The 22111-nt window shown below is 40.5% G+C and overlaps 2 protein-coding genes across 3 annotated transcripts; both read right to left on the reverse strand.

Annotated features, from left to right (window-relative positions):
• Window positions 1-705: 705 nt before the first annotated feature.
• Window positions 706-8872, reverse strand: LOC133653745 (ubiquitin-conjugating enzyme E2 variant 1-like). 2 transcript variants are annotated; one of them, XM_062053387.1, is made up of 4 exons: window positions 8114-8356; window positions 7763-7911; window positions 7506-7631; window positions 706-1335 (listed from the first exon to the last, which is right to left on the reverse strand). In XM_062053387.1, exons 2-4 carry the CDS (start codon window positions 7805-7807, stop codon window positions 1189-1191), a joined length of 318 nt encoding a protein of 105 aa, XP_061909371.1. In that variant the 5' UTR covers window positions 7808-7911; window positions 8114-8356; the 3' UTR covers window positions 706-1188. The 2 variants fall into 2 exon arrangements, with proteins under 2 accessions (XP_061909371.1, XP_061909370.1); XM_062053386.1 differs by lacking the exon at window positions 8114-8356 and adding an exon at window positions 8714-8872 and having other exon boundaries at window positions 707-1335.
• Window positions 8873-9690: 818 nt separating this feature from the next.
• On the reverse strand, window positions 9691-22090 carry peds1 (plasmanylethanolamine desaturase 1). The gene is made up of 6 exons (XM_062053385.1): window positions 21853-22090; window positions 18798-18917; window positions 18609-18700; window positions 18376-18520; window positions 12424-12636; window positions 9691-12357 (listed from the first exon to the last, which is right to left on the reverse strand). The coding sequence occupies exons 1-6, from the start codon at window positions 22010-22012 to the stop codon at window positions 12236-12238; spliced, it is 852 nt and encodes a 283-aa protein (XP_061909369.1). The 5' UTR covers window positions 22013-22090; the 3' UTR covers window positions 9691-12235.
• Between the last annotated feature and the right edge of the window lie 21 nt (window positions 22091-22111).

Raw genomic sequence — 22111 nt, forward strand, 5'->3', positions numbered from 1 at the left:
TCCAGAAAAAAATGGGAAAGCTGCTGATGGTGTGTTTGACTGAGAAGCAGCTCTGAATGTACCAGAGGTCCACTCTCCAAAAGTTAATGCTGTACATTATTACATTACTGTATAAAACTACTGTAGTTGTTTTATGAACTATATTCAGTTGTATTGTTTTCATACAATGTTATCTGAAAGTCTGTTTTTCTTTATAAAAGGCTTGTTACTCAACAAGTGTTTTGTTATTAAATTGATTTCAATTCATTACAAGGGTAGACATTGTTTTGAGTTAAGAGTTACAGAACCGAATAAGCTATAGCATTAGATTTTTCCCAAATAATATTCTAAAAATCGCTCAAAACTTGTAAATCACCGATTTAAATTACTCTTCCATCCATCCATTTTCTACCGCTTGTCCCTTTTGGAGTCGCGTGGGGTGCTGGAGCCTATCTCAGCTGCATTCGGGCAGAAGGCGGGGTACACTCTGGACAAGTTGCCAAATTACTCTTGTTCTACATCATTCATTTGCCACACCAATGCCAGAAAGCCTGCTTCAAAGTTAATGAAGTGAAGGCAAATTGACACAACAATATCCACGTAATAGCGTATTAAACAGATTTGACTCAAATGAGCGAAGCCTTTTCGTGCATGAAAGTCTGCAATTCAAAGCACGTTTGTGAAAAATTTTATTAGGTATGCAGTCACATGACCTACCCGTGATTTATCACATCAGAAGACTGCCAACAATAACCGCATGTAAAGGCATGGAGCTACTGCTATGTTATAAGAAGGCAACACACAAATAAGTACACTTATTAAGATTATTTATGTTTTTGTACAATCATCCATTTTCCACAAATAATACAAAAGATTAAGATGTACATAGTGTTCCAATGGTCACAACTGGTGTGGACTGCCGGCTTATGTCGAGTCCACCAAGAGATCCAGTGATGGGAGAGGACACGAGTATCTTGGAATGACGTGCGTATGCGCGCGCGTGTGTGTGTGTGTGTGTGTGTGTGTGTGCGTGTAATGATCTACTTCATGTTTGCATGTTTCTGTAATTGTTCTTGTTTGCTTTAGGTTTTCTGCTCTGCTTGTGTTCTCTTAGCCAATGGAATGTGGATGCATTGAAGGAAAGTTAGCCAACAAAATGAGGTTGGGACAGTAGCTAAGGAGGAGGGACAATACGGAGACAAACGGGGCTCAGTTAGTATAGATCTGGCCCTCGGGTGGTTGAGGAAGCTTCATGTTCTCTTTGCACGTCATGAGCCGTCGGAGCTCCAACAGCACCGTCCTGATACTGTAAGAGTTCTGCCACTTGGCCAGTGCAGTCACCGCATGCATGTCAACCTACAGTGTTAGACAGACATAAAGACCCGTGTGAAACTCAGCAACTCACAACAAAAACTTTGTTACATTTGACAAAATCTTAGTAGTAGTATCAACCTGGACATCATATGTGAGCTTATGCAAGACGTCAGCAAAGCTTGAGAGATTTTAGCTCAGTTCGCATCCAAAAGGATCAACTCCAAGTGTGTTTACGATTGTTCTGTCTTACATCAGTCAGCGCTAGTGATAGCAAATAGTTAAAAGTGAAATGATTACCACAGAGCCCGACATGGAAATGTAGTGGTATTGTGGCACCCAAAATACTGGCTGTTTAGTACGAAACGTCTGAAGTGACAATAAGTCAGCATCAATAATACATTTGGCTCTTTTGAAGTGTTGTGTAAAAAAACTAAACTCCCGGGCACATCCAATAATGCCCTCTGTGTTCTCCAAGCTATCATTTCACATGTAAGACTGTTACAAATATAAAACAGTGCAATGTGACTTATTTAAATGGTACACCTACATCATTTATATTAGTTATATTATGCAGCACTCTAGACTTGAATTTAAACTAGACTATATAAAACATTACCTGTAATCAATGAAGGTTTTATTATGAACTCTGGAACAGTTTAATTCAATTTGAACACATTTATTTTTAAGTTATGGTTAATCTTCAAGTAAGGACACATGTAGTACAATTGTGTGATGTAACATTCAAACTCAGTAAGGTTCTTCCTTTGCTAATGATTTTAAAATGCAACTCTTACATCCATTCTGACCACCACAACAAAAAAAGTTACAGTATATAGGTTTCCTTCCTGCATGCAGCTTCTCACAACTAGCGATATTTATCTAAAAAGGGTCCTAAAAATGTGAAATCAAACCATGGAGGCATGGTGGAGATATTCAGAAAACAACTTTGCCTTCTTCCAAAGTGGCTCCAAATGAGCCGTTCAGAATTTGAGACTTCAGTGACGTATTTTGCTTTCGTTGGATATCTCCATATATGGTAGAGGATTACCCGAAGAGCTTTGCACAAGTCGGCCATTTTCTTCAGTTGTGGTCCAAGGTTGTATACGTTTCTTCCTTTTCTCAATCACTTGTTGGGGGGCAGACTGGCTCATACATGCACATGCATTAAGGGTGCAACGATTTGATTCAATTGAGAATTTGCGGTTACAATTCATGGATGATAGTATTTTTTAGAACGATACCATCCGAAACGATTCAGAGAGTTGAAATAGATTCAGTAACTTTATAGCAAAACATTTAACCAGTATGAAAGTGAAATAAATAATGCATACTGCAGGTGAAGTTTCCTATATTCCTGTTATTTTTGTAAGGGAATTATTAGTGGGTAAAATCCCCCAACATAATTACATTAGCATCCAGATATGTATTTTAATGCCCATCATGTCATGCATTTCCTTTAGTGCAGCCCAGAGCACCCATGGGGCCCAGAGCAAAATTTGATTTTTGGGCTTCTCTATTTCTGACTTTGGGGCCGTCTATTTCTGCCAATAATATTGATTGTTGATCATTCATGTCATTTATAAATACATGGTGGTGGCCCAGTTAAGAACATAAATAATACCAATGCCATAAAAACACAAATAATACCCACGAATGAATGATTTCCAGGGTGCCATATAAGGTTCCTAATTTAAAAATGTAGAACCATCAGCTACAACAGTGGCCTGGATCTGAACGTTCCAAGTGATTAAGCTTTGTATTTACAGTAAGTGTCATTTTGTCTCAGTAGTCTGGTACATATTAGTCTTAAATTATCCTTGTTTTTATTTTTAACTAATTTTTATAATTTAATGTTTACATTCTAGCTGTTTTTACAAATAACACAGCTAAGCATTTATGGTTCCCAGAACGTTGTGATTATGGTAGCCTTTTTGGCAATCAACGTTACATAAAGAGGGCATTTGGGTTGCTTTTTGGTTCCATATTTGTGCATTTTTTCAGTTCCCGAAACATTACATATACGTTGTTTGCATATTACAGAATGTTCTGCGATGGCAATGCTTTGTTTGCATATTAATTTCAAACCAAATTGAAGAGAGAAGTTTGCCAAACATGTAAAAATACAGTACAAACACAGATAAAGCCATTTTTTGAGGGTAATCGCCAATAGGCTGTCATATGGATGTGCGCAAACACACACACACACACACACACACACACACACACACACACACACACTAAGACATGCATACAAAGACACGCGTACACAAATTATGACACTTTTTTCGCCACACAGCAGTGTTGATTGTGACGTGACAACAATCTGTTGTACTAAAATAACACTTCAGTTTGCATTTATTAAAGCAAGCTATTACAGACTGAACAACACATAACTTCAACTACTTCAACCTTAACAAACCTCCCCACACCGTGACGACAAAGCCAGATGAAGTATAAACAAAACATGAAATATTAAGAGTATGTGAAAGTTTGACTCAACCTTGTGTACTTTCCTGACGACTTCCTTAAAGTTTTGTAATCAATCAGAAATATCAAGCAGCTAAAATGTGCCAGACATGGGGAAGAGTGGCGAGAGTTTTGCATATATTACCTATCATGCCCTATAATGGATTTTTATACATGTGTAATTTTTTATTCTATATACGTGTTTTATATAACGTCCACAAAGTTCAATGAGCAAGATGTGTGTTATGTGCGACCGTATGTTGACTATTTGTTGGTTATAGTTCATTTACACCATGAGTAGGGAAAGTTGTTTGGATTGGGTCATATATATCAATGCTAATTACAAGAAGATATACTTGTGGTCGTTAGCTAGTGATTCCTTCGATCTCCACTGAGGGCAGTGAAAACGGTCCAATATTGCATATATTTTGCAGGGGTATAAATTTTGACAAAAACACACCGTGGGCCAATCTTGATAAAATTGTTGCGTCTCTCGGGTCGCATTAAAGACTCCAGCGGGCCGTAGTGGGGACACCTCTGAACTAGTATTAAAACAATGTAAATGTGGGAGCCTCCTAGTGGCCGCGGGGCCCAAAGCAGCCACTTAGTTCCCTTATGCCTTGGGCCACCTCTGGTGCAGCCTCCTCCTCAGCGGAATGGGGGAGATCTACACGACACTCACAATAATACTTTACAGTTCTCTGGAGAGATAAAGTGGCCTTAATTTCAAAGTCAGATATTCCACATTTTCGGAGCAGGAGTTTGAAATCACCTTACTGTCGGTGCGCCTTGCTTGTTTAATGAGGACAGTCGTTACACCTACCCAAATCTTGCCGCTAAAGTTGGAAGTTCCTCCATCATATTTTCCAGAGACTGAACATTTGCCAATAGTATAACCGGAAGAGTTAACCTTCCTTTGCTAACCATGCTCCAGATTCTATGGTCAGCTCCTCCCCATCTACCGCACTTTTGTTTTGTCTTGTTGTTGTCTATTGACAGCCGGGGGGTCTGCAGCGGTCCAAACGTCTGGTTAGCATTGTATGCTAGCACAGAGAAGGACTCCAGCGTAGCTACGTAGGTCAAAAACTCAAAAATTGCTGCATTTTCTCAGCTTTATTAAGGTTGCTGGATCAAAAACATTGTTTTCCAGAGTATTTCCTTCAAGCTCTGCACAGGAAGGTGAGAAAAAGAAGTAAAAAAATAAAACAAAATAAAAAGTACCAATGATTGTCTCAAACACACACGAGGTGTGGTGAAATTATTCTCTGCATTTGACCCATCACCCTTGATCACCCCCTGGGAGGTGAAGGGAGCAGTGAGCAGCAGCGGTGGCCACGCCCGGGAATCATTTTTGGTGATTTAACCCCCAATTCCAACCCTTGATGCTGAGTGCCAAGCAGGGAGGTAATGGGTCCCATTTTTATAGTCTTTGGTATGACTCGGCCGGGGTTTGAACTCACACGCCACGTCATCCTCTGGGGAGGGCCATCTTGGATCTATTCGTGTAATCTTAACGATCTTTAATTAATTAGTAAGTGCTAAAAACAATTTTATATGAAGTCTGATGTTCTTAAAGGCCATGTTTTTTTTCTTGTATTGATAAAAGCAATTAATTACCTTTTAAAACTATGTTAAATCGATATATATCTTCTGAAAGGCCAACTAATCGAGCACAGATCGATTGTCTTCTATTTTAGGAATATAACTCGATCTATCGATATATCGATCAATCGTTACACCCCTAATCATCATAGATTTTCTTGTATGTAAACCAACCAATCATCATGGATTTTTTCCGTATGTTTTTGTTTTGTGGATGTACAGTTCACTTTTTCGCTTTGTAGTGTGTAGCTTTAGCTTCGATAGACGCTACTACGCTACATGGCTGTAAAAAAAAGCCAACCTTCAGTACAGGAATCGCTAATGGTTTAAAAAAGAGCGACAATATAGTTAAGCTATGAAGCGTTGCTACTTGTAGCACGCTATTGCCTATCACTGACTACAAACATAATAAAACAATCACTTACTGTACAATGTCTGCTTTCAGTGGGATGCTGATGTTTATATCTTCCCGTTTCGATGAAGAATTAATCATACTCTTCACGCTGCACGGAGGTAAAAAAAAAAAAAAAAGGACACTATTCCTGTCTTTCTCATGATTTCTGGGTCCATGTTGAATGTCAAAGTTTAATAACTTTTCAGTTTATGGCCACCACCTACTATACAAGTGAGGGCCATTATTAATAATCTACAATTATCTTTTACCAACTCAGAGGCGATGCAGCAGCAGAAGCTCAGTATATCAAAAGCTGCATAAACTAGGTACCTCTCTGTGATCACGTCACCACTTAAAGTACTTATTCAGGGTTAGTGCTAATAATAACAATAATGCTAATACTTGGTTAGTATTCAAGTCACAACATGTAAATAAGAGTATTGTTGGAGGTTTTCTGGAGGGCTTTAAGGGGAATTGGATTACTCCCATCAGCGCCATTGTTAGCTGACTTTTGTTAGCGTTTATTTACAAGTTAGAATGCAATAAAAAAAAACGAAATACCTGTGTGTTCTCGTCTTACACATGGATTGTGAATGATAGGCAAAATTCCAAAAAAAAGTGTCATTCCCCTTTAAAAATGAGCTGATTATGATAACTGTGCTGTCCTATCTCAATTTTAAGTATTATATAGAAGACTTTGCATGCAGTTGCATTTTTTTTTTTTAGATGGCAAAGATTATACAGTATATGCTATGGTGTGTTGCCTAGCTAGGAAATCGTTTTTACAATCAAGATGAATTTGCTAGTTTAAACTTGCGCCCTTCATTTTCTTTACGTCCGTATAAAGCTAAGGACAGTTTGTTCCGCCATAAATGAAGACTGAACCTGACGTACTTGCGATGGGCCTCTCAACATTTCATCATTCAGGTGTCACATTCCTATTTATTAATGGACATCATCCTCTGCTATAGGAAACACATTATTATTATTATAATGCTTTTTTGGAGCCTTTGACACATTTTACAATGTACTGGGAATTGGAAGGTTTGTGGCAGAACCTTGGCAAATAGACCTTTAATTATACCGTAAGTATTGCACTTATTGCACGTCAGCTATTTGATTGGAACATGCATCTTTGTTGTAGCTTTCATTACCAAATTTGGAGGTGTTGAAATCGCTATGTAACTGTTTAATGCTATTCAGTAACATGTCTATGGCAAATTCAATGTAAATTAGCAGCGAGAAAGCACATTTTGAAAAGTGGAGCCTTACTGTACTTTTGTGTGTGTTCTATCAGGCATTCTTGTTTTGGTGGCATGGAAAATTGTATTATTACCTAGAGTCCGTTTTGAGTGCTACTTGAGTGATTGTTTCCTTGCCAAATGTTTGAGCTGGTGCAAAGTCTGCAACCGGACGCGGCATCAGAAGCAACAAAGGTATTGAAATAGGGCACCGTTTGATTTTACGTAAATTGATAACAGCCGGTGCTTATAAAAGTCCCAAATTCCGTGCCCATCCCTGTTATTATTGCATTGGTCAGTAAGGTTTTTACCCCCGCAAGTGTAAATGTTACGAAATCAGCATGCCTGCAATTCTTAATCAAGCACAGCGGACAAAATAACAGACTCATTTATTTTTCAATTAGTCAATACTTAAAAATCCTATTGGAAAGAGTGAGGGTTGGAAAATTATTTGTGAGTGGCAGCAACTATTTGTGAGCCCTGCAGCTAAAAGAAAAATAAGTACGTACCACACCATTAGAGGTATGCACGCCGTTCAAGTTTATCTTGGTGACAAATCTGACAAACGGCGGTGACTCTGGGTATCCTGGCCCGCATTCAACCTTTAGATTGTACATCCTGTTTTCGTAGCTTGTCTGTGGAAGAAGGAGCTAGGAGTGAGTGCATGTTAGACAGCAACAATGCTTGTGTTTTGACACATTTCATAGGCAGTTGGCAGTCTATATACAGCACACTACCACATCCTTCGGACTAACTTGACACTTACTCGAGGTGGACCGAGGATGACTCCTCTCCACCGTGTTAAAGTCATGTCCTCGTCATCCTCTAGACCCCAGCTCACCGTTCCATCCCCCACACCTTTCTGCCCTTCCTCCAGCTCTTCAAGTAGCCGGAAATTGCGGGGGACTTTAACTCCTGCGTGCAGACGATAAAACATGTTAGAAGTAATATTAGGCTTTCACAGACCTTCAGACGCAGAAGGAGCATCCGTGCCAATCTTCCTGTCCTGGAGAGTGCTGCATCATGTGGCCTCTGCGGTGAGACGTGGTGGTGCAGCATGCATGCACAGCCCACTTGCATCCCTGCTGTACATGTCAATCAACACAATGCAACTTACCTACAAATCCATATCCAATGCAATATCCAGGTATTGACCCTAAATAAGGAGCAGTTCAGACTAGACAGGATGTGCACTGACGACCACAGGCATCAAATAAAGATCCCATTTGGGGAAATAGTCGCTGGGTGGCTGAAAGACAAGCCTTCTGCTACGCTGCTGCTAATTTGCGCCTCCAAATAAACGCCAGAACGATTAAGATTACATTAACGTTAGAGATTCAGCTTTATAAAAACGATGTTATTTGTATTCAGTCATACATACTCTTTCTAGTCTGAATTGCATTCGAAGGTACTGTAGCGGGGGGTGCTGGAGCCTATCCCAGCTGCACTAGGGCGGTAGGCGGGGTACACCCTGGACAAGTCGCCACCTCATACCGAGACAAGCCGTAGAAAATGGATGGATGGATGGATGGGTGCTGTAGCTTGTTTTTGCCAATACCGTTGCTTTCAATTTATTCGGGTAATAGATTATTAACAATACCAGAGGAGGCACAGTCGGCCCTTGCTATCCTTGACCAATTAATGTAAATGTTATTTATGCGGCTCTGGTTATTGTAATGAAAACTTGGCGGTAAAATAATTGCTGCGTTATATTTACCTGATCCGGCGGCGAGCGCCATGTTGATTCCTTCACCACGGGAGCGCGCACGTTGCCGAGCCATTGTCGCCGTCAACGTCGCGTGCACGCGACCGATTGTGTTTAGCCTGCTTTCGCTGTTGTCTGTAGAGATGGGATTTATTGCTCTTTGAAGGGAGCCGGTCTAGAGGAACCGTTCCTTAAAAAGAGCCGTTCCAAAGACTGGCTCGTTAGATTTTTTTTGGAAGTAACTTGTTTTTAATCAAGGAAACAATCACAAGTAGCAGTTATGAGATTTAGATCAGAATAATTCAAACTTATACATACACACAATTCAAACCTATATATACACAATTGGTAGGAATTATTCTTAAACAATATTTTCATTTGTCTTATGTTGTCATTGTAAACATTTAATTGGGTGGTGCCATATCCCATATGCATTGGCATGAATTGAATTCTAAATAAAAACTACAGAAAAATACAAGTACAGAAAAATATAAAAAATACATAAAAATAATGTCTGACAAGATTAAAAAATGTGAATGTAAAGTTATATGATACTCCACCTGGTACTTTACAAAATGCCAGGAATTTCAAAAAATCAAAATGGCTCCCAATCGATTCTTAAATGAGCCGTTCAAAAGACGACTCATCAGCGAAGGCCACATTTGTAGTGATCTGACAAATGTGTAAGACTAAAAAAAAAATTGTAAAGGGAAAGGGGGTGGGGGCTCAAAATTAAATTCTGCTTAGGGCCCCTGATTCCGATTCAAGTATGCCGAGTTGACATATGATTCCATGAATTTTCAAATTAGTTACAGCTTCTAGTGTACAAACCGGCCCTTGCTGGTGCAGTATAAACCTCTAAATGCTGTCTAAAAATGGTCTTACATTCAGGTCAATACAGTATGCAAGTGATATATTTATATTTTCAGTGCAGGTAGGGTTACAATAACACAAGGAAAAAATAACAAAACAAGGAAAACTGGTAGATGTAATTATTGACGTTTTATTTAGTTTCTTTGTAAATACAGTTTCATATACACATTGTCTACCTCCCAAAAGGAAGACAACAAAAAGGCATCAAGGTATATTATTGTGATATTTAAAAAGTCCATCACCCCCAACTACAACATTTACATGGGCTTTGCCTCAGAAAAGAAGCGAGACAAAAGAATAGCAACCTAATCTCGGTTCAAAAGCGTTCCCATTTTGCTGACATGATTTACAGTAAATCAATCAGGGAAAGGATAAGGCAATTCAATAACACCACCAAGCAAATCAACTGAACAAAGCATGTCTTAAGATACCATTGACATTCATTACTCTCAACTAGCTTCAGTGGGAAAAATTGAGAAGTATTTTACTATTATAAACCAATTAATATCAAACATTGTGTTCATATTTGTAGCACCAAATAACACAAAAACTCTTCAAAATGACTGATGTCATCACAAAAAGCTATACACTAAAGCCTCCAGCCAAACTATCTACCATCTGTTCCTAATACTGATGCAACACCTCTAAACACAAACCATGTGTTTTAACTACCAAATGCTCACAAAACCGATTCCCACGATACTCAACAAGTACTATGACATTTGAGTGTTCTTTTGCTGTTGATCTATTCTGAGAAAATATCAGGGTTGCAGCGGCATCAGTGTGACCCGAATTATCCCACAAATAATGTTTTTTTCTATTATATGCACTTAAAATGGTCCTAAGAGAACACTAACAGAAACATTATATTAATTTAAATTTAAGATGTGTTTTTGTTGCAACCCCTAAATTCAATATATTCAAGTATACTAGATTAAAAAATTTAAATACTCCATAGTATAAAAACATAATTGTGGCCTATTAGATGTCACTATCCCTAAACTGCAGACATAGACTATCAGAAGCACAACAATCAAGCCTTTTAACTGGGTTATTTTCCTTGGAATGAAGACATAATTTAGGTACAGTAGTTCAACCCTACGACCGTTTTCAATGCAGCACGGTCAATCCTCCCAGGTCTGCATTCAACAAACTAAAGGAGAAGCTCGTGATGCATTACTTTACTATTAAGTCCATTCCTTTTGTCATGACCTTTCAATTAGAGCTCCTTTTTTTCCCCAAATAATTTTAAAGGCTTCACGAAAGAAGGCATTTGACTAATCAAACGAGTTAAGATCAAGTTCGGAACCTCTTACCACGCTGCATAGTTATTTACTGTATAACACACTTACAAATTACTTACTGAAGCGACTAATTTACATAATCTCATCTGTGAGAGTGAATAAAAGTCCTCGCTTGCCATCCGTCATCCTTGTGAGCCCTTGTACCGTCACCCAGTCTACTTGCCACAAGTACACACACAGGAATGTTGCGCACACAAAAACATTTCGAACGCCCAGTAAAAAAAACTATGTGTGTAATGTAGTCATGTCAACATTATTAGGTGTGTGTGGAACTCCAGGACACAACACAGAATTTCAACACAAAGCTGAATTACAAACAAAGACAATAAATACACATCTGTGGCGTCTAAGGCAGTTTGACCAAACTGTATGTGCGTCGTTCCTGACCACAAAGTCATGTGACGAGATTACCAACCTGGTTGACTCAGAACATTAACACTCAGGCCACGACATTAGGTACAATCAGATGCGATTCCTTCAAGATAAAAGTAGTTTTAAGAGCTGCAAATGTGTTTCTATCTTTTTATGTCGCAATCTCAGAAAAATGAGCAGGAACGCAAAATTTGCTGTTTTCTTAAAAGACTGAAATAAGCAAATAAAATAACTTCTCATTAAGCTAGCAGGTAGTTTGACTGTGATTTCAGTTTAAACATATTGCCTCTGATTTCAGTGTTAAAGTTTAAATATTCATTGTTTTAATATCTTTGCAGGGCCACCATCAGATGTGACTGTCTGCGTGTTTGAAGCAAAAGGCTGGTCACAATTATTATTGTAGGTCAGATATTATTAATATCACATTGTGTAATCGACTGCAGCTTCACACCAAAAGTGCTTGAGTTCAACAAATGTAACAGTAGTTATTCATCAATTTGTTCTTTCGCTATCAATAATGGAAAAGCATTCTTGTTTGTCTCCAGTTGCACTTATATCTACAATCGAAATTTAAATGTAGCGCTTGAGCATCTAATAAACCTTTAATTATTGTAAATCGCTGAAGTAAATCAGTGCTAAAAATAATCTGAATAAACGGCCAAGGCCCTAGAGTCTTAGTGTTTTGATTTTTTTTCTGAAGTGAGGGAAACATTAGAAAGAGCTCTGACCTCTTTGCTATCGAGAACAATAATCGCTCATGTTTTGCAGTTAACAAATATATTGCCGTTTGAAATGGAGATCTCCATCGGGCGTAATGAAAAAATTGTCTTGAAAAGCAGACAAAATGTGCAAGAGTTAAAGCTATGGCATCAGAAACCTGTTAGTTTTTCTTCCAATGGATTACAGTGAGGAGAAAAAAAAAAGAGCGTGAGAAGCCGGGACAGAACCAGCCTCTTCTGAGGTAGCGAGATGTTAGCCTGTGGCATTACTTGACTTTATGAGCCCATTTGCGGTCATCTGCTCTGGGCTTCTCTCCTGTGATGCCCTGGATGAGATCCTCCACGGTCCTCCAGAAGCCCACCTTCTCCAGTGGGTAGTTAAGCCAACCTGCAAGAGGTGGTCTCAGTGACATAAGTCTTACAGCAGCAGCAACGAGGCTCTACGAAGACTAACCTGTGGTGATGCAGAAATATGTCTCGTGTGGGGATACGTGATGGACGCGGTGGTGCTTGCGGGGAAGGATAATGTGGAGGTCCTGAAGGAACACCACCCAGCCAGGCAGGCCAAAATATGTGTGGGACCACTTGTGAATCTGGTTGGTGAGGGTCACAAAGATGGCTAGTGCAAACAGGTAGCAATACCACGGGTAGATATGGTACATCTCCGCTGCAGGGAAAGGAAGACAAAACACGGTCTGTATTAGCTGTAGGAGGATACAAACCTGAGGCCTGTGCTACTACGCAAGTGTATCCATAATCTCTTCTTTATTATCCAGATTCACTAATCCAAACATTCAAGATGTGGCATAAAAGGTACTATGACGCTTTTTATATTTTTTAATTCTGCTTATACCAGGAGTCTCTAACTCAATCTACTTTGGGGCCGCTGAGGGTAGAGTCTTGGTGGGCTGCAGAAAGTATTAATTTCCGGATCATCTTTAAACCATGTAAGTACATTTGTTAACTACTTTTACCAGCAGCTTTAGTGACCCTAAGCTATGGTAGGCCTTAAGTAATTATAAATGTAAACATTTTATATTTAGATACTGTGGAGTTCTCCAAGAGATGGTCACAGACTATTCCGCTTGTTTAAGGGGAGTTGCTCTTTGTGTTACCTATTGTGATTGTTGTGCTGTCATTTTTGTTTTAGTAGTTATTGTGGTTAGTATACTAGGTTTCAATATTGCCATAATATATTTAACCATTAGCCACCCAAGGTGCGCGGGCCAACTTATATTTCAAGATGCATTTATAAATTAATCAGTGAACAATGTAGAACAGGGATTCCCTAACTGTGGTACACATACCACTAGTCAGAGTCATGTATAAAGAGAGTATGGCCAACTAAACAGCAGGTGCCATGATTGTTACCAAGGACATGTGCGGCTGTGCCCGGATGAATGCAATTGCTGTCGTTTTGACGTTAGTTTTTTTGACGAAATGAACCAAAATAATATGTCTACATATAGTTCCAAACATACTCCAGCTCATTAACTTATGATAAAACATAATTTTATTTCGTGAAAGTATAATTTTGCAGCCGTATTTAACGCACTCTGCCGCTACATTCCTGCAATGTTTAGTGACCAGCAGGCACTCTAACAAGCACCCGATGACGCAAGAAACGTAATAAAAATAGCCTCATTTTACCAAAATCTTCATTAGCTTTTGACCAACAATCACTTCAAAATGTGACTTTTGTGTGAAGCATGTCAACTGTGGTGGCTGCCTCCAATGTTTTTGTAATAACTATGTATCACTCAATATGTATTATTATAACTTACTTTGTTTTGTATAAAATGTTAAGAGAATAAGTGTACTTTTGTAGTTATTTCCCCATGTTTTTGCACAATAACTCAGATATGGTAACACCAGCGAGCAGTAGAGTGATTTTAGGTACAGAACTTATTTTGCTTTATTCATTATTGATGTATTTCTTGCCACTTTATGTTGTATATATTTTTTTAGATTTTCAGTTAATTCTCTCATCTATTATTACACCCAAAATGTGGTCTCTTTTACTCTTTCGATGTCTACTCTGTCCATTTGCATTTGTATTTGAATTTCTCTCCGACTGTTACCCAATTGCATTATTCTAGTTATACTGAGATTCAAACATAGTACGTTTCTGTCAAACCATCTTTTTAATTTATTAATTTCTTCTGTTATTATTTATATTAGCTCCTGAACAAAACGCAGATGTTGTGTTGTGTGTTTACCTCGAACAAGACGCTGTAATCGGCAGTGATGGGCAAGCTACTTGAAAAATGTACTAAGCTAAGCCACAAGTGACTCTCGATTAAATGTAGCTAAGCTACAGGGGAAGCTATCCCGGAGAATTGTAGCAAGCTACACTACAAGCCACACGGCAAAAGTAGCTTGCTACATTTAACGGCATCTATATCTATGGCCCCACATATATAATATCAATGTTAATGTAACTGAGAGTGTACAAATGGACCCAGTAATGTTCCATTACTATTAACTATCTGTCTTTCAGCTGGGGACACCCTACAACTACCTCTCGGGGTCCCCGATTTCCACTGTATGTATTTATTTAGTTTGCCTTTTCTTTGGCCCACACCTATAATGTTATTCATTTTCTCTGCCTACAGTAAAAAATACAGCATCTATCTATATCTTGAAAAAAAAAAAGACTTGTGTGTTGTTTGGGAACAGTTGGTAATACATATGTGCAGTAAAACTTCATGAACTCAACTCACCTTAATGTATGTTCCTTAATTTGAGAGCAGTAAGCACTAAAAACAAAGGTTATTGGCCATTGTTTTCTCTAAAAGCATACATTTGTATAAATATGGCAAAGTACACGCATTATTGTGGGTTTCCTGGATGTCGTCTTTATCACTGAAGGAAAAATCTAATCTGCAGGAGAGAATTCTTCTGCCATTTTCAAGTATATTTATTTTGGGTTTTTTTAGTCGTCTGCTTGCCGGTACCTCTGTCTCTGACTCCCTCGTCAACATGTGACATGAGTGCGTGTCTGTTATGATTTTGCTTCCTGGTTTTGATGACCCACCTTATCTTTAATAAACTTAACTAAACTTTCCTCTGATTGGCCAGTCCGTAATGTTTCGCCCTAACCATAGCCAATTGTGACTCATCATACGAACACCAATCTATCATCATGGATTTTCTCCGTATGTACGTATGGATGTTCTCATTCATCCAGGTCATTGTAATTTCTCCATATTTTATTTCTGGCCTGGATTCGCAGTCTATTTTCTATCTTTGTAGCTTATATGTAAGCTACCTAACTACATGGGTGTAAAAGTAGCTAAGCTACAATTAAAGATACTCGTTAAAAAAAGTAGCTGAGCTACCGCCAAGCTACTAGAAAATGTAGCTTGTTACTGCCCATCACTGGTAATCAGTGGCCCTCCACTATTGTTTGCGGACCTTCACTTCCCGGACTTGTCTTCTTTCCAGGTTGTGGGGAAAGCGATGTAAAAGCCTTCCACAATTGTTGGGGGTGGAGCAGCCCCATGCTGCACAACAGGGCATTTTTACTCGTCAAAAAACTAACGAGGAAGCAAACACATAGTATTAGCTCAAAGTTAGTAGCAGTCATGGCGCCCTGTAGTAATGTGAGTGCCTTTTGACCAATCATAAAAGAGATTGCCTGAAACCGAGTTGGCCATACTCTCTTTATACAGGACTCTGCCTCTAGTGGTACACGGGCTCCATCGAGTGGTATGCCAAAGAATCCATTAAATAGTCAAACACAGTGTTACTGTTTAAACTGTGTAATGTTACAGTGGCTACAAATATTAAATATACTTGTTAAATAAAACCTTTGCCTTTTTTTTTAATTAATATTTAGGCCTACTGCGCTACTGTATTTTAATGTTGGTCATACTGATGGTACTTGGAGAGCCAAGTGTTTTCTGAGGTGGTACTGGTGAAAAATGTTTGAGAACCACTGATGTAGAGTGTTGCAATATATCGCCTTTTCACAGTATCATAATATTGTATTGTATTGTGAGACAAGTATTGTGATACCATAATAGGTTGTATCCAGTCACGTGGCTTTTGAAAGGAAGTAAACAAAGTAGTGGACCACCAGACCAACATGGTTGCTGTGCAGCAAAGAGAATGCAAACTATCTGAGTACAAGGGGCCTAGATTTTACCATTAAAAGCAGATACGAGCAAAAAACAAACAAACTATGCAATGGAATAGATCCCTATACGTTATCAAAAAAATATTTGTCGAGTGATCTCAAGGATTATTCGTCGGTCGCATTCCCAGACATGTCAAACTATCTGGTGCTCTAGACGTCATTCTACACAGCAAAAGAGATGAAAACTTGGAAAAGCACGGCTGTCTACAACTTCTTTGTGTGGGACTGGGTCAGGGAAACTGATATTAAGATTCTCCCAGACAAATCATGCATCATATTTGCTAAGGTAAGGTTGCATTTCATGATTAAACTTTGCATCTACAGCCATGTTGTTGCCTTTTTGTTGCACGCGCTGTTTACAAGTATGCAGGTTTTTCCCAGTCTTTATCAAAGTACAACTAAAGATGTCAACGTTGTGTATGTGCTGTAAGCTTCATTTATGATTGCTGCCTTTGGTAAAAGCTTACCTCATTTAGGTTTTGCTCACATTTGCTTTCTTTTATTTAGACTCGCCTAGTTGGTGCTTTACAAAACATCCATCCATCCATCCATCTTCTTCCGCTTATCCGAGGTCGGGTCGAGGGGGCAGCAGCCTAAGCAGGGAAGCCCAGACTTCCCTCTCCCCAGCCAGCTAGCTCTTCCCGGGGGATCCCGAGGCGTTCCCAGGCCAGCCGGGAGACATAGTCTTCCCAACGTGTCCTGGGTCTTCCCCGTGGCCTCCTACCGGTCGGACGTGCCCTAAACACCTCCCTAGGGAGGCGTTCGGGTGGCATCCTGACCAGATGCCCGAACCACCTCATCTGGCTCCTCTCGATGTGGAGGAGCAGTGGCTTTACTTTGAGCTCCTCCCGGATGACAGAGCTTCTCACCCTATCTCTAAGGGAGAGACCCGCCACCCGGCGGAGGAAACTCATTTCGGCCGCTTGTACCCGTGATCTTGTCCTTTCGGTCATAACCCAAAGCTCATGACCATAGGTGAGGATGGGAACGTAGATCGACCGGTAAATTGAGAGCTTTGCCTTGCGGCTCAGCTCCTTCTTCACCACAACGGACCGATACAGCGCCCGCATTACTGAAGACGCCGCACCGATCCGCCTGTCGATCTCACGAACCACTCTTCCCTCACTCGTGAACAAGACTCCGAGGTACTTGAACTCCTCCACTTGGGGCAAGATCTCCTCCCCAACCCGGAGATGGCACTCCACCCTTTTCCGGGCGAGAACCATGGACTCGGACTTGGAGGTGCTGATTCTCATCCCAGTCGCTTCACACTCAGCTGCGAACCGATCCAGTGAGAGCTGAAGATCCTGGCCAGATGAAGCCATCAGGACCACATCATCTGCAAAAAGCAGAGACCTAATCCCGCAGCCACCAAACCGGATCCCCTCAACGCCTTGACTGCGCCTAGAAATTCTGTCCATAAAAGTTATGAACAGAATCGGTGACAAAGGGCAGCCTTGGCCGAGTCCAACCCTCACTGGAAACGTGTCCGACTTACTGCCGGCAATGTGGACCAAGCTCTGACACTGATCATACAGGGAGCGGACCGCCACAATCAGACAGTCCGATACCCCATACTCTCTGAGCACTCCCCACAGGACTTCCCGAGGGACACGGTCGAATGCCTTTTCCAAGTCCACAAAGCACATGTAGACTGGTTGGGCAAACTCCCATGCACCCTCAAGGACCCTGCCGAGAGTATAGAGCTGGTCCACAGTTCCACGACCAGAACGAAAACCACACTGTTCCTCCTGAATCCGAGGTTCGACTATCCGGCGTAGCCTCCTCTCCAGTACACCTGAATAGACCTTACCGGGACCTTACAAAACACTCGTAGCAAAAATGCTTTTTAAGAACTCCAAAACAAGATAAAATACAAATAATATCTAGATAATACTTAAATAGGAAATACTAAATGTTCAAAGTATCTCAAACAAATCCTTAACGAAGTGATCACTGCAAACTTGCGCGGTCTTGACATCTTTCACCCTTCTGGATTACCTATTGAAGAACTCTGAAGAAATGTTCATTCTTTTCGCAATTTAAATGGTTCCAACAGCCTAAAACAACGCAAGCACAGGGCATTTTTCTTCGAGAAAGGCAAACTGCCGCTCAGAAGGCAATTGCAACAGATGCTCGCTGGCACACCACTTGCTCACATATTTAATGAGCCAGACGTGACGTCGCGTGAATACAACCTATTGATTGGTCGGTAATGAGAATTAAATTAAAATGAAACCTCATATTTGTTGCTGCATAACTCACCAGGTGATAGTGTGTAAAAGTTGAAGGCCATGTTGGCGAGCGGGACAATGGTTAACATGCAGTTGTCACCATTGGTCTCAATGAAGTCGTGGCGGGTGATTGCTGTGGGGTCAATGTGGTGCTCTCTAAAGGGTCGTATAAAAGCCTGCAGTAGAATAAGAGGAAACGCAGGGTGTAAATGCAGGTGGTAGAAATACTCCACACTAAAAACAGTTGATTGCAGTTGAGACTACCTTCCCAAAGATGGGGAGATCTACTGATCCCCATGTGTCCGCCCCCCAGTGAACTAGGCCTGATGCAAAGTCTGCAGTGAGGATCCCTGCCGCTACACATAGGTTCGAAGAAGTGCAGAGTAGGAAAATTAAATATTAACACAAGATGCAAACACAGTTTTTTGAATTAGTACCCTGACCAGTACATACCGATACCCAGAAGAATATACCACACATGTCCCAGGTGGAAATTGGCAAGGAGGTGAATGAAATTGAAGGCCATGAGAGAGAAGCAAAGGATGACACTTATCCACTCTTGGCACCTTTTGCCTGCAAAAAAACAAGGTTTTGTGAGAGCGTGTCTCTAGGCAACAGTGGCTCAAGCTCACATCATCTCATCCAAATCACCATTCAGAGGTTAACAATTATCATGTCATATATTCACTTGCAACCTGCACACCATGATGAAATATTCCTCACCGCTCCGACTGGTGAGCAGCTAACGTGCTGTGCTATCCAATGGCTTAAAGCGGTGTTTTTCAACCACTGTGCCGCGGTACACTAGTGTGCCGTGAGATACAGTCTGGTGTGCTATGGGAGATTATGCAATTTCACCTAATTGGGTTAAAAATATGTTTTGCAAACCAGTAATTATAATCCGTAAATGTGCCGTTGTTGAGTGTCTGTGCTGTCTATAGCTTGGCAGAGTAACCGTGTAATACTCTTCCATATCAGTAGGTGGCAGCAGGTAGCTAATTGCTTTGTAGACGGCGGGAACCTGGTTTGTGGTGATCACAATATGCGGGAGGCAGCCTAGCCTGTAGGTAAAAAGGTATCTAACACTTAAACCAAAAATAAACAAAAGGCGAGTGCCGCTAAGAAAAGGCATTGAAGCAAAACAAAACTAAAACACCTTTGGCTGCAAAGTAAACAAAAATAGAATGCTGGACGACAGCATAGACTTACAGCGTGTGGAGCGTCCACAAAGTACACCCGTAACATCATCAGCATGCGACTGTGAATTGTTTTTGTTTGCGGATGACTCTGCCCTGCTAGTATCCGGCAAGGACAAGTCACAGGTGGAGAAAATCCTCAGTGCTGAACTCTGTAGAACTTGCACCTGGCTCGCTGACAACAAGCTATCAATACACTTGGGCAAAACGGAATCCATCCTATTTGGGTCCCACATCAACCTTAAGAAAGTCAATGACTTCACTATAAAAGTGGGTGACATTGTTGTCACAAGGAAGAATGAGGTCACCGTGACCTACCTAGGTTCCATTCTAGAGGCTAATCTTTCCTGTGATAAAATGGCAACCAAGGTAATCTAAAAGGTCAACCAACGAACGAGATTTCTCTATAGAATCTCCTCTCTGGTCAACAAAAGCACTATGAGGATTCTAGCGGGAACTCTCATTCAACCCTTTTTCTATTACGCATGCACCTCCTGGTACCCTAGCACCTCCAAATCCCTCAAATCTAGACTCCAAACATCCCAGAACAAGCTAGTCAGATTACTTCTAGACCTCCACCCCAGATCACACCTCACTCCTACCCACTTCTCCAAAGTGGGCTGGCTCAGGGTGGAGGACAGAGTAAAACAACTTGCACTGAGCCTAGTCTATAAAATCCGCTACACCTCCCTGATACCGAAGTACATGTCAAACTACTTCCTTAACGTAAATGACCGCCATAACTACAACACCAGGGGGAGCTTCACTAACCATGTTAAACCCAGATTCCGAACCAACAAAGGACTTAACTCATTCTCTTTCTATGCCACATCAATATGGAATACACTCCCAACAGGTGTAAAAGAAAGGGCATCTCTATCCTCCTTCAAAACCGCACTAAAAGAACACCTTCAGGCAACTACAACCCTAAACTAACACCCTCCCTTCCACATAATACCTCTTCTGACTATAAATAATCAAATGTAGACACTTTTTCTTACACATTTTCTTATACTTTCTGATCTCTCTCTATGTCCACTACTTTCTATTTATATCCTACCAAGTCAGTCCTACACTGTTTCAATATCCATTTCTCTGATGATGCAATTGTTGATGCTGATTGTTGATGTCTGAAGTGTTGATACCAACCAAACCTACCCCCCCTCCATATCCCACATTGTAAATAATGTAAATAATTCAATGTATATACTCTGATGAGTAACTTGTGTGATGACTGTATTATGATATTAGTATTTATTTGATAGTATATATATCGGTATCATGAATCAATTTAAGTGGACCCCGACTTAAAAAAGTTGAAAAACTTATTCGGTGTTAACATTTAGTGGTCAATTGTACGGAATATGTACTTCACTGTGCAACCTACTAATAAAAGTTTCAATCAATCAATCAATCAATGACATGACAATCAACAATGTCCCCACAAAGAAGGATTGCGTCCGCACAACTTAAATAGTCTTGATTGTGAAAACAAAGCAGGTGCAGGGAATAGTGTTCAAGGAAAAGCCACCAAAATAGGAGCACAAGACAAGAACTAAAACACTACACACAGGAAAACACCAAAAAACTCCAAATAAGTCATGGCGTGATGTGACAGGTCGTGACAGTACACCTACTTTGAGACAAGAGCTATAGTGATGCATGGTTGGTTATGGTTTGAATTCATATCCAACAATTGCGAGAAATACTTTTTATTGTCAATATCGGCTACTGAGTTTCATGTTTTTATGTTTGCTGCTGGTGGTGTGCCTCATAATTTTTTCAATGAAAAAAATGTGTCTTGGCTCAGAAAAGTTGAAAAACACTGGCTTAAAGAATGTCTACACCAAACCTGCTAGATGGATATCAACATAAAGTGGGTTTGAATGCTGGGTGTGAGCCCTCACTTAATGAAATAAATAATGATCCCATGACTAAGAATAGCTATCATCTACTAAGTTACAATGAGTTTTTTTAGTTGAGCCATGCTGCCTGGGACAGGATGTGGGTGTATTTGCCAGGAAAACGAAGTTGTGCGTTATGATCCCAACAATATTCACCTTCTATAGTTATTGCATGTTTGCAAGCACAACAACGCCTCAAATACACATTATTTCTCCCTCACGTGATTCCCATTGTGCAACGTGTACTGTTTCCAAATAGTCGACGTGTGTTTAGGTTTAAATCGAAGCGGTTAACTTAGTGTTGGCAAGTTGTCATGCTGGTGTTTAAGTATTTTCACGGCACGAGACATATTTCGTACCGGGGGAACAAACCAATCGTCAGTGCGAAGACGCGACATCGCTACTCACCTGGCGAATATAAATTGGCCAATTCTTGAGCGCCACCGTGTTGTGGACCCCATCTCGCCGCACCCCGACCCGGTCCCTGCTGCTCAGGGTTTTGTAATTTCTCTCTACACTCGATATCGTCCAACATTCTCGCCATTTCTCCACTGTGGGCCCAACCCATTCAGCCTCAGCTGCTAGCCAAGAGCCAACGGAAACGTCAACTTCTCAGCCCACAGACAGCGTAACATTTTGTCCCAATCAGGTGCGAGACGCCGCGGAC

This window comes from Entelurus aequoreus, linkage group LG07 (assembly GCF_033978785.1).
Source record: "Entelurus aequoreus isolate RoL-2023_Sb linkage group LG07, RoL_Eaeq_v1.1, whole genome shotgun sequence".
Classification (NCBI taxonomy): Eukaryota; Metazoa; Chordata; class Actinopteri; order Syngnathiformes; family Syngnathidae; genus Entelurus; species Entelurus aequoreus.

Coding starts and splice junctions, on each gene's coding strand:
- peds1 (XM_062053385.1), bottom strand. CDS start 22,012: ATGGGTTGGGCCCACAGTGGAGAAATGGCGAGAATGTTGGACGATATC. Junction 18,701..18,797: donor GTATATTCTTCTGGGTATCG/GTATGTACTGGT, acceptor ACCTATGTGTAG/CGGCAGGGATCCTCACTGCA. Junction 18,521..18,608: donor ATCTCCCCATCTTTGGGAAG/GTAGTCTCAACT, acceptor ATTCTACTGCAG/GCTTTTATACGACCCTTTAG.
- LOC133653745 (XM_062053386.1), bottom strand. CDS start 8,777: ATGGCTCGGCAACGTGCGCGCTCCCGTGGTGAAGGAATCAACATGGCG. Junction 7,912..8,713: donor GGCGCTCGCCGCCGGATCAG/GTAAATATAACG, acceptor GTCTGCACGCAG/GAGTTAAAGTCCCCCGCAAT. Junction 1,336..7,505: donor TGCATACCTCTAATGGTGTG/GTACGTACTTAT, acceptor CTAACACTGTAG/GTTGACATGCATGCGGTGAC.